The sequence below is a fragment of the Coregonus lavaretus genome, assembly GCF_964263955.1.
Source record: "Coregonus lavaretus genome assembly, chromosome: 4".
In the NCBI taxonomy this organism is placed as follows: Eukaryota; Metazoa; Chordata; class Actinopteri; order Salmoniformes; family Salmonidae; genus Coregonus; species Coregonus lavaretus.
In genome coordinates, this window is record NC_139991.1 from 49765091 (window position 1) to 49777737 (window position 12647).

The 12647-nt window shown below is 41.9% G+C and overlaps 1 protein-coding gene across 1 annotated transcript in view; it reads left to right on the forward strand.

Annotated features, from left to right (window-relative positions):
• Window positions 1-12647, forward strand: part of brinp1 (bone morphogenetic protein/retinoic acid inducible neural-specific 1) — a 121741-nt gene that overhangs the window by 36843 nt on the left and 72251 nt on the right. Inside the window, exons 2-3 of the mRNA XM_084159698.1 lie at window positions 2773-2963; window positions 8424-8593. Of these exons, the coding sequence (XP_084015824.1) occupies window positions 2773-2963; window positions 8424-8593 (361 nt within the window). The remainder of the gene's footprint in view (window positions 1-2772; window positions 2964-8423; window positions 8594-12647) is intronic.

A 12647-nucleotide genomic window follows, 5' to 3' on the forward strand; every position in this document is an offset into this window, starting at 1 on the left:
GTAGTAGGGTTCAATCTTAGTTCTGTATTGATGCTTTGCCTGTTTGATGGCTCGCCGGAGGTTGTAGCAGGATTTCTTATAGGTGTCCGGATTAGTGTCCCCCTTCCTTGAAAGCGGCAGCTCTAGCCTTTAGCTCAGTGCCTGTAATCCATGGCTTCTGGTTGGGATATGTACGTGCGGTCACTGTGGGGACGACCTCGTCGATGCACTTATTAATGAAGCTGGTTCATGATATGGTAAACTCCTCAATGCCATCGGATGAGTCTCGGAACATATTCCAGTCTCTGCTATCAACACAGTCCTGTAACTTAGCATCTGCTTTATTGGACCACTTCCGTATTGAGCGCGTCACTGGTACTTCCTTTTTGAGTTTTTGCTTGTAAGCAGGAATCAGCAGGATAGAGTTATGGTTCGATTTGCCAAATGGAGTGCGAGGGAGAGCTTTATATGCATTTCTGTGTGTGGAGTAAAGGTTATCTAGGGTTTTTTCTTCTCTAGTTCCACAGATGACATGCTAGTAGAAATTAGGTAAGACAGATTTCAGTTTACCTGTATTAAAATCACCGTCCTCTGGATGAGCATTTTCTTGTTTGCTTATGGCCCTATACTGCTTGTTGAGTGCAGTCTTCGTGCCATCATCGGTTTGTTGTGGTAAATAGACAGCTACGAAAAATATAGATGAAAATTTGGTAAATAGTATGGTCTACAGCTGATCATGAGATATTCTAACTCAGGTGAGCAGAACCTCTATACTTCCTTAATATTAGAGAATGCGCACCAACTGTTGTTAATAAAAAGACACACCTTCCCCCTTGAGTTTACCCGAGGCTGTCGTTCGATCCTGCCAAAGCATAGTAAAATCAGCTAGATGTACAGTATGTTATCTATGTCCTTGTTCAGCCATGACTCCGAGAAACAGGATATTACAGTTCTTCAGGTCCCGTTGATAGGATAGTCTCGAACGGAGCTCGTCCAGTTTGTTCTGCAGTGATTGTACGTTCGCCAATAGAACGGAGGGTAGATGCAGATTATTTATTCACTGATGTAATTTCGTCAGGGTACGTCAGACTCTCTTACGCCGTCTCTTCATTTTCCAAGTCTCTGGGATTAGTGCCTGGTCCGGGGTGAGCAGTATGTCCTGTGCCGCCGACTCGTTGAAGTAGAAATCTTCATCCAAATCGAGGTTAGTGATCGCTGTTCTGATGTCCAGAAGCTCTTTTCGGTCATAGGAAACAATAGTGGAAACATTATGTACCAACAAAAAAAAAGTTATGCGCAAAAGAACACGCAAAATAGCCAAATTGGTCAGGAGCCTGTAAAACGGCAGCTAGTTTTGTGTGTGTGCATTCGTGCAGGTGTCTGTGTGTTTGCATGAGTATGATAGGGTAGATGGGACAAAAATCCCTGCTTCACAATTGAATTAACGGGCAGTGGTATCTCTCAAACTAGTGCAATCTCTTATAAAATCCTCTTAAATTGCCGAAGGACCCAACCTGTTGAATGAGATTTACAAACCTGTCTGACTACCAAGGTGTCAAAAATGTAAGTGGATACTATACATAGCCTACGTCTTCAAGCTGCCAAGTGACATTTTTATTATAACACTGTCCTTCTTCCTCCCATTCAAAGTGTAACAATTATTTGGCGGGCCTGTGTTGCTAAACATGCAAACTGCAAGCTGGCTCATGGAAATTAAAAGGACAACTGGTCTGCCAGGGGGATTATTTCAGACAATGAATACATTTTACATTTTAGTAATTTAGCAGATGCTCTTATCCAGAGCGACTTACAGTTAGTGAGTGCATACATTTTTCATTTTGGCCCCCCGTGGGAATACTAATCAAAGAATTATAGCTGGGGGGATATTTATATTTGAGACACCCCTAATCCTACTGCGTCAAACACATATGGCAAAGGCTGATTATGTCATAGCTATGCCGTTGTTAAATGTAATAGCAGGGAAATAATTCTGAATAACACCTGGATTACTGTGCAATGCAATATATGTAAAATGCTATGCTTTTCTTGTTTGTGGAATCACATAACTCTTTCAATTGTTTCCCCAGCCATTCCCTGGGGTAATGATGGACCAGCATTCCCATTGCAGTTATTAGACCATACAATTTACACAATAGGGACATAATTGATTTGTTTTATAATTGGATGTCTATAGTAGACATTTTAGTGTAATCTGTGAGAATATTGGTCTATGATTGTGATTCAATTAGAGATCAGGCGATTGCCAGGTTGCAGGACCCAGATCTGGCCCGTGGCAAAGGGGTTTGGTTTAATACTGATCATTTACACAATCAGGACCTACAGAGAATCAGAGATAGCCCACAGCCATGCTTGGCATTTGCCTTGATTAGATAACATGGTGACTCAATGGCGTGAGATGATGTTCACTGGCAGTTCTCTGCTTGGAGCAGAGCTAAATCAGCTAATTCAGTGCAATTACAGAGTGCCATGTGCTTCTAATATTTTATTATCTTACTTAGTGATGGCAATACCTCTTCCCTTTCAATAAGAATTTGATCACAATTGACTTACACTCGTGTTAACATTGCCGCTAGCTATTGTGAACAGTAACTGACATTTTAGACATTAGATGAGTATGGCATTGATGACATTATGTCAACAGGGAAGATGCTTGCTATAGAGTTATGGTTCTTGCCCCCAGTGCGGTTTGTTGCTGTTGCATAAATGGTTGTCATAATACCATTGATGAATATCTAAAGGCATAAGCATTTACCTATGCTGTTTTCCTTGTAGGGAGTTTGCGCGTTGGAAGGTGAGGAACACAGCCATCGAGAGGAGGGACCTGATCCGGAACCCCGTGCCGCTTATGCCAGACTTCCAGCGCAGTGTCCGGTTGCTAGGGCGACGACCCTCCACTCAGCAGTTCATTGACACCATCATCAAGAAATATGGAACCCACATCCTCATATCCGCCACCTTGGGAGGTGAGAAAGTATATATCTGCTTCTACTTTACTAAGACATCCTTGGTGAGCCACAACAGTGGCTTGTGGGCTCCCGGGCTGCCAGGTGATGACTCCAAATTGCTTCCGCATGACCTTATTTAGGCAAAGTTCTGTTAATGTCCATGCCACTTTTCTGATGGCTTATTAATGGGGAATTGATGGGGAAATAATGGGTAATACATGTACATGTAGATGAGATATCAATGAGTAAATTGGTGATTTTGACTGTCAAATGAGCTTATGTCTGGCTTGCCATAATATAATGGCAAACCCCCTCTAAAAGCTGCACTTCCTCTCATGGTTCTGTCCTGTTAAGATAACATTTGACTTAGTTTAATCTGATTAAACATTGGTATATCAACCTGTCACTGAGGAGCTCATCCTATAGAAACCTAGCTTTTCTGTATAAATCTAGGACTTCACTTGAATGTCAAACAGTCTGTTTAATAATTCAGTTAAGGCAAGGGTGGGTGATTTCATAGGGAGAGGTTTAGAGTTGCAATATAAAGTATAAGCCTGCAAGGTGATTCACACTAACACACTAATTATGGAATTCTGAAATGTGATATTGAAGCGAAATATGATGCTAAGGTAAAGTATTAATATGTTCAAAATAAATCCATTCCCAAGCAGGATGATTCACTGCTGCCACAAATGCAGAGGTGATTAAAGGTTGATGATAGATGAGGGGAATATTGACACACAGAACTGATTGCAATATTGCAGGCTATCGTTATTTTTCTCTGTTTGCTGTTTTCTTTCTCTCTCTTACTCTTTCTTCTCACTCTTACTCTTTCTTTATTTTTCTCTCTGTCACATACTCTCTCTTTTATCACCAGATCATATTTAACCTTGAAGGCATTTCAGAGCGTTATGGCCTAGAAGTCACTCATCTCAATCTATGGGTTGCACATTAAAGAACACCATTATGTGAGTCGATAAACCCAGAAACCAGGACTTTACTGAAAGCTGGCCTGCAGGCCCACAGCTATTACATCTAAAGTGATAAAGGAGTACAGAAAAGACGATGTGCTCTTCGCCAGATTCACTTTATAAGCTAAAAGGAGCGTGTATGTGTGTGTGTGTGTGTGTCCGTGCGTGTATGCGGATGTATCATGTGTATGTGTGTTTGCACATCTGTCTTTTACTCTGCATATGTTTTGATTCATACAGCTGAAGTCGGAAGTTTACATACACTTAGGTTGGAGTCATTAAAACTTGTTTTTCAACCACTCCACAAATGTCTTGTTAACAAACTATAGTTTTGGCAAGTCGGTTAGGACATCTACTTTGTGCATGACACAAGTAATTTTTCCAACAATTGTTTACAGACAGATTATTTCACTTATAATTCACTGTATCACAATTTCAGTGTGTCAGAAGTTTACATACACTAAGTTGACTGTGCCTTTAAACAGCTTGGAAAATTCCAGAAAATGATATCATGGATTAGAAGCTTCTGATTGACATCATTTGAGTCAATTGGAGGTGTACCTGTGGATGTATTTCAAGGCCTACCTTCAAACTCAGTGCTTCTTTGCTTGACATCATGGGAAAATCAAAAGAAATCAGCCAAGACCTCAGAAAATAAATTGTAGACCTCCACAAGTCTGGTTCATCCTTGGGAGCAATTTCCAAATGCCTGAAGGTACCACGTTCATCTGTACAAACAAACAATAGTACGCAAGTATAAACACCATGGGACCATGCAGCCGTCATACCACTCAGGAAGGAGACGCGTTCTGTCTCCTAGAGATTAATGTACTTTGGTGCGAAAAGTGCAAATAAATCCCAGAACAACAGCAAAGGACCTTGTGAAGATGCTGGAGGAAACAGGTACAAAAGTATCTATATCCACAGTAAAACGAGTCCTATATCAACGTAACCTGAAAGGCCGCTCAGCAAGGAAGAAGCCACTGCTCCAAAACCGCCATAAAAAAGACAGACTACGGTTTGCAACTGCACATGGGGACAAAGATCGTACTTTTTGGAGAAATGTCCTCTGGTCTGATGAAACAAAAATAGAACTGTTTGGCCATAATGACCATTGTTATGTTTGGAGGAAAAAGGGGGACACTTGCAAGCCGAAGAACACCATCCCAACCGTGAAGCACGGGGGTGGCAGCATCATGCTGTGGGGGTGCTTTTCTGCAGGAGGGACTGGTGCACTTCACAAAATAGATGGCATTATGAGGAAGGGAAATTATGTGGATATATTGAAGCAACATCTCAAGACATCAGTCAGGAAGTTAAAGCTTGGTGGCAAATGGGTCTTCCAAATGGACAATGACCCCAAGCATACTTCCAAAGTTGTGGCAAAATGGCTTAAGGACAACAAAGTCAAGGTATTGGAGTGGCCATCACAAAGCCCTGACCTCAATCCTATAGAAAATTTGTGGGCAGAAATGAAAAAATGTGTGCGAGCAAGGAGGCCAGCTAACCTGACTCAGTTACACCAGCTCTGTCAGGAGGAATGGGCCAAAATTCACCCAACTTATTGTGGGAAGCTTGTGGAAGGCTACCCGAAACATTTGACCCAAGTTAAACAATTTAAAGGCAATGCTACCAAATACTAATTGAGTGTATGTAAACTTCTGACCCACTGGGAATGTGATGAAATAAATAAGTGGTGATCCTAACTAACCTAAGACAGGGAATTTTTACTATGATTAAATGTCAGGAATTGTGAAAAACTGAGTTTAATGTATTTGGCTAAGGTATATGTAAACTATTGAACAGTGCACATTTTGCCATTGTGAAGTATAATAATAGAATGTAATATATCCTGTAAGATATACAGTAACACACACAGGTACCATTAACTCCTCAGTAGAGTACCTACGTCTTGCAATTCCATTGCTTTTAAGCACCAGTAGGCAGTCCTAGCACCAGACAGCAGACAGTGTTAATGATATACAGGTAAATCGATACCTTCCCCTCATGTATTGCTTTTATATATCCATCATCTTGTATTATTTCATTACAGTAGCCAATAAAATTGTGCCCCTGTTTGGCAATAATGTAAATCCATAAAAATGGGAAAACATAATTGACCATAGACTGAGACAGAGCTTTAGAACGCTAAAGGCTCAGCCATAGGTATGAATCAATTGAGTCATTATTGAGGCCCAGCGCCAAGGAGCTGCCGCTGTAAAATGTGAGACAATGTATTTCTTATGAAAAGTTCATCCACAAAGATAAAATAAAGCTACGCCTGCTGGGCCTGACTTCACTGAGGCAAGAGCAGTAAAGTAACATATTTATGTACAGGAGACCTACTTCAGAATAAACAGGAGAGGCACAAAGCTATAGCGATAGAGGGTTAATGTAGTATCATTATCCTTGTGCAGTAGGCCAAGGGTGTGTACATAACCTTCCTTTACCCGGGGAAGAGCAGGGAGAGCAGATAGAGAGTGGGTCTGTCCTCTTCCCATGCCATGGTACTGCTGGTTGGACAGGCATGAGACGTGGGCTTGAAAGCCGCCCCCGGTCACGGCCACCACAAGCTAAGTGACCAAGGGCCAAATAACCAATCATGATGCAGGGAGTTGTGAACATATGTGACATGTTCATGAATGAGTTCCAGATAACTTGGCTTGTATGCTCTTTGAATGGCAAGGAGAGGGCGGCGGAGGAAAAATGAGCTGTTTATGCTGTTCAATTGACCTTTATTTCGTTTTAACTAACAGGCGTTAGTCATTGTTTGTTGCTCTGTAAAGGTTCAGGGCTTTCTGCTGGAGTGTTCACTTCTTCCCCTGTGGTGCCAGGATGTTCACTACTAAAGGTTATTCCCTCGGTGTGAAAGCAATCAAATCAAATCAAATTGTATTTGTCACGTGCCGAAAACAACAGGTGTAGACCTTACAGTGAAATTCTTACTTACAAGCCCTTAACCAACAATGCAGTTTTAAGAAAGAATAGCCCAAAAATATAAATAAATAAAAATAACACAAAAAAATAGTCTGGGTAGCCATTTGATTAGATGTTCAGGAGTCTTATGGCTTGGGGGTAGAAGCTGTTTAGAAGACTCTTGGACCTAGACATGGCCCTCCAGTACCGCTTCCCGTGTGGTAGCAGAAATAACAGTCTATGACTAGGGTGGCTGGAGTCTTTGACCATTTTTAGGGCCTTCCTCTGACACCGCCTGGTATAGAGGTCCTGGATGGTAGGAAGCTTGGCCCCAGTGATGTACTGGGCCGTACGCACTACCCTCTGTAGTGCCCTGCGGTCGGAGGCCGAGTAGTTGCCATACCAGGTAGTGATGCAACCAGTCTAGATGCTCTCGATGGTGCAGCTGTAGAACCTTTTGAGGATCTGAGGACCCATGCCAAATCTTTTCAGTCTCCTGAGGGGGAATAGGTTTTGTTGTGCCCTCTTCACGACTGTCTTGGTGTTTTTGGACCATGTTAGTTTGTTGGTGATGTGGACACCAAGGAACTTGAAGCTCTCAACCTGCTCCACTACAGCCCCATCGATGAGAATGGGGGCATGCTCGGTCCTCTTCTTTTTCCTGTAGTCCACAATCATCTCCTTTGTCTTGATCACGTTGTGGGAGAGGTTGATGTCCTGGCACCACATGGCCAGGTCTCTGACCTCCTCCCTATAGGCTGTCTCGTCGTTGTCGGTGATCAGGCCTACCACTGTTGAGTCATCGGCAAACTTAATGATGGTGTTGGAGTCGTGCCTGGCCATGCAGTCATGAGTGAACAGGGAGTACAGGAGGGGACTGAGCACGCACCCCTGAGGGGCCCCCGTGTTGAGGATCAGCGTGGCGGATGTGTTGTTACCTACCCTTACCACCTGGGGACGGCCACACAGTGTGACTGGTTACAGTGGCTATACTTATCCCGTTGAGAATGTGCTGTGTGTGCTTCTTCCACTCACTTACGCCCCAACACACAAAAAAAAAAAAAAAAAAAAAAAAAACATATTGTAAAGTGGTTATCCCACTGGCTATAGGGTGAATGCACCTATTTGTAAGTCGCTCTGGATAAGAGCGTCTGCTAAATGACGTAAATGTAAATGTTAACCTCTTCACCCTTTATAAACACATCATATGGAGTTATTAGGGGAACATAGACTGTTCTTATTAAAATGTTGATTTGACATTTTAGTCATTGAGTAGATGCTCTTATCCATAGCGACTTACATTAGTGCATTCATCTTAAGATAGCTAGGTGAGACAACAACATATCACAATCGTAGAAAATACATTTTCCCTCAACAAAGTAGTTATCAGCAAAGTCAGAATTATGATTACAGTGAAGTTATGGAGATGGCTTGGAAACTTCAGTACTTCAATACTTGGTGCCTAACTAGCCACTGATGGACAACAAAGTGAACATAAGTGAATGATTCTACCAAGGAAAAGAGTAAGTCAACAATGGTATCATACTGCACTGTATCATAAAACAAGTCCCACTTCCTGTCTTCCCTGTAGGCGAGGAGGCGTTGACCATGTACATGGCCAAGAACAAGCTGGACCGAAAGCTGGTCAACGCCACTCAGAATGTGGAGGCCCTGCACCAGCTGGCGTCCTCATACTTCATCGACCGAGATGGCACCATGCGAAAACTCCACGAGATCCAGATCTCCACCAATGCCATCAAGGTATGCCATCTATACACATAAATATGCAATATTTAAATATGTTCAAATGTTTCCCACAGGAGTTGGATATAAAAGGAATGCATTTAAGAATTAGGGTAATATCAGCAACAACATTCTGCTGCTCCCACAAGTGATCTTTAACAAGGTTTTTTTAACAACATGATCTTATTCAGGTACACACACACCTCTAGCCTCCTCCAGCCTCCTCTAGCCTTATCCAGCCTCCTCCAGCCCCCTCCTAGCCCCCTGGAGAGAGTGTCTTGTCATATTTTTGTTGTCCTAAGTGACAGGCAGATGAAGAGGTTCTGGCAGAGAGGACTCTGGATAGCAGGAAGTCAAGCATGACAAAAGTAAACAGAATTGACAATGGCTGCTGAGTCAGGGCCGGGCGAGGAGTCGATGAGGGAAGAAGCACACACAGCACATTTTCAATGGGATAAGTATAGCCACTAACCAGTCACACTGTGTGGAGCCAGAGAAGTCCTGACTGTCTTCTTGACTGACAAACCTGCTCTTAGTGTTACCGATGTTGAATAGTTGGACTGTGTATGTGGGAGATATTTGAGTATTAGGAAGTGTATGTGTGTGTGTGTGTGTGTGTGTTTGTGTGCGTGTGTGTTTGTGCGTGCGTGTGTGTGTGTGCATGCGTGTGTGTGCGTGCGTGTGTGCGTGTGCTTGTGTGCGTGCGTCTGATTGTGTCAGTCCTCAATTATCACCCATGTTATCAGAATTATATAGAATTATAAGAATGTGCCTACTCAAAGCCAAGTATTGTTTTACACTGAGTAAATGATTAATCATTTAATCTGTCTCACACTACAGTTACATTCAACTGAAAGGTTTGGACACACCTACTCATTCAAGGGTTTTTCTTTATTTTTACTATTTTTGTATTGTAGAATAATAGTGAAGACATCAAAACTATGAAATAACACATATGTAATCATGTAGTAACCAAAAAAGTGTTAAACATATCAAAATATATTTGATATTTGAGATTCTTCAAATAGTCACCCATTGCCTTGATGACAGCTTTAAACACTCTTGGCATTCTCTCAACCAGCTTCATGAGGTAGTCACCTGGAATGCATTTCAATTAACAGTTGTGCCTTCTTAAAAGTTAATTTGTGGGATTAATTTCCTTCTTAGTGCGTTTGAGCCAATCAGTTGTGTTGTGACAAGGTAGTGGGGGTATACAGAAGATAGCCCTATTTGGTAAAAGACCAAGTCCATATTATGAAAAAAAAAACTGCTTAAATTAGCAAAGAGAAACGACAGTCCATCATTACTTTAAGACATGAAGGTCAGTCAATCCGGAACATTTCAAGAACTCTGAAAGTGTCTTCAAGTGCAGTCGCAAAAACCATCAAGCGCTATGAGGAACTGGCTCTCTTGAGAACCACCACAGGAATGGAAGGCCCAGAGTTAGCTCTGCTGCAGAGGATAAGTTCATTAGAGTTACCAGCCTCAGAAATTGCAGGCCAAATAAATGCTTTACAGAGTTCAAGTAACAGACACATCTCGACATCAACTGTTCAGAGGGGACTGTGTGAATCAGGCCTTCATGGTCGAATTGCTGCAAAGAAACCACTTCTAAAGGACACCAATAAGAAGAAGAGACCTGCTTGGGACAAGAAACACGAGCAATGGACATTAGACCGGTGGAAATTTGTCCTTTAGTGTGGAGTCCAAATTTGAGATTTTTGGTTCAAACCGCTGTGTCTTTGTGAGATGCGGTGTGGGTGAATGGATGATCGCTGCATGTGTAGTTCCCACCATAAAGCATGGAGGAGGAGGTGTTATTGTGTGTGGGTGCTTTGCTGGTGACACTGTCTGTGATGTATTTCGAATTCAAGGCACACGTAACCAGCATGGCTATCACAGCATTCTGCAGCGATATACCATCTCATCTGGTTTGGGCTTAGTGGGACTATCATTTGTTTTTCAACAGGACAATGACCCAACACACCTCCAGGCTGTGTAAGGGCTATTTGTCCAAGAAGGAGAGTGATGGAGTGCTGCATCAGATGACCTGGCTTCCACAATCCCCCGACCTCAACCAAATTGAGATGGTTTGGGATGAGTTGGAATGCAGAGTGAAGGAAAAGCAGCCAACAAGTGCTCAGCATATGTGGAAACTCCTTCAAGACTGTTGGAAAAGCATTCCAGGTGAAGCTGGTTGAGAGAATGCCAAGAATGTGCAAAGCTGTCATCAAGGCAAAGGGTGGCTATTTGAAGAATCTCAAATATAAAATGTATTTTGATTTGTTTAACACTTTTTTGGTTACTACATGATTCCATATGTGTTATTTCATAGTTGTGATGTCTTCACTATTATTCTACAATGTAGAAAATAGTAAAAATAAAGAAAAACCCTTGAATGAGTAGGTTTGTCCAAACCTTTGACTGGTTCTGTATATCATGATTGGACTGTCTCAACTGAGGGCAAATATAGCTCATTATAGTGAGGCAGAAAAGTTATCAAATCAAGAAACACTTTTATCACATTAATTTCATCCAATATAATCCAATATGTTGATATTATTTTCAATTTAAGTGGAAGGAATAATTAGTCCTTCAGGCGTTTGATAAGAAACACTCCATATTATATACCTAAAATAAACCACACAAAGGCAGTTGAAAATAACAAAAATAGTATATTACAAGAAAGAGAAAAACAGATAGAGTTTAGGAGGACAACAGTATAACAGAAATCAATTTGCATTGATTCCCAAAAGTAAACCAGAACAAAATAAAATAAAAATAAGTTTTAACAAAACAATAAAATATGTATTTGAGTCCACTGCCCACACAAATTAAGGCTGATACACAGAATATTGAAACTGTTATGCTTTGTCAGAAATACTATCATCCAAAATCAGTTGTGGGTCTATCTATCCCACTATAAATAGGAGGTAATGGCAGAAGTAAATTTAGCCGCTGATCCTGCAGTCGCGTAGCAGACAGACAACGATCTGTAGGTGGAGAGGAAGCTGAGTCTGACGCACAGCCTGGATCTATAAACACAGAGAACAAGGCCCTGCACTTCCAATATTGATTTAATATGGCTGTGAGTCCAACTTCACAGTGAGATGCTGCGGCCTATGGTGAAAACACAGGCACAAAGACATCAATAGAGACCAAAACTAAGATGTTTCCTGTCTGGTGAGCAAGCACATTTACTGTGTAGTACTGCAGTGATGAGTTTGGTTGCAATGGCATTTTACTTGGTGGTTTTCTTACAGTAATGCAATGTGAGTTTTAAGTCCTGGAAGTTGCTATTGTAAGTTGTGGTTTTTAATTTCCCTTTCATAATATTTCATATCCTCATCATATCATGTTATCACGCACACACACACACACTCAAGTGCACAAAAAAAACGCACACACAATACTAAATGACATAAATGTAAATGTTGTCATATGTCTAGAGTAAGCCCTAATCTTTCTAGCCTGTACACTCTTTTCTCCTGATACCTCTTGCTGGAGGGGGGACGTGCCCCAGACACTTCAATAGGTTTTGGTGAGGCAGAAGCAGAAAAATGAAGAGCAGGATAATGTGTGTGGATGTGTTTGTGTGTGTGTGTGTGTGTGTGCGTGTGTGTCTGCGTGTGTGTGTGTTTGTGCGCGTGTGTTTATATGTGTACAGGCATTAGTGTGTGCTGGGATGGCCTGAGAGCATCCACTGATCTGCCAAGCCTGGCTATATTTATCAAGTCCTCATCCCTGGCCCGTCCCCCCCGTCTCCCCAAGCCTTAGCACTGCTTAAGAGGTTCCAGCAACATGCCAACGTTAATCAAAACGAAGATGTATTTCCACTGCCCTGGTGATGCCCAGGGCAAGCCGTGGACTTGTTATTTTTCTAAGACACCACACAGGAATTTATCTGCCCAAACCAATTGATTTTTGTAGCCTGGAAGCCTCAACCATCACCTCCTTTCCTTTTGGCTTTAAAAAGTTCACAGCCCTATGGGTGGCTTAATAGCAGAATTTCAAACAAACAAGGTTTTTGGGCCAAAGTGTCTCTGTAACTAGCAGTTTCTTGTTGGGGCTG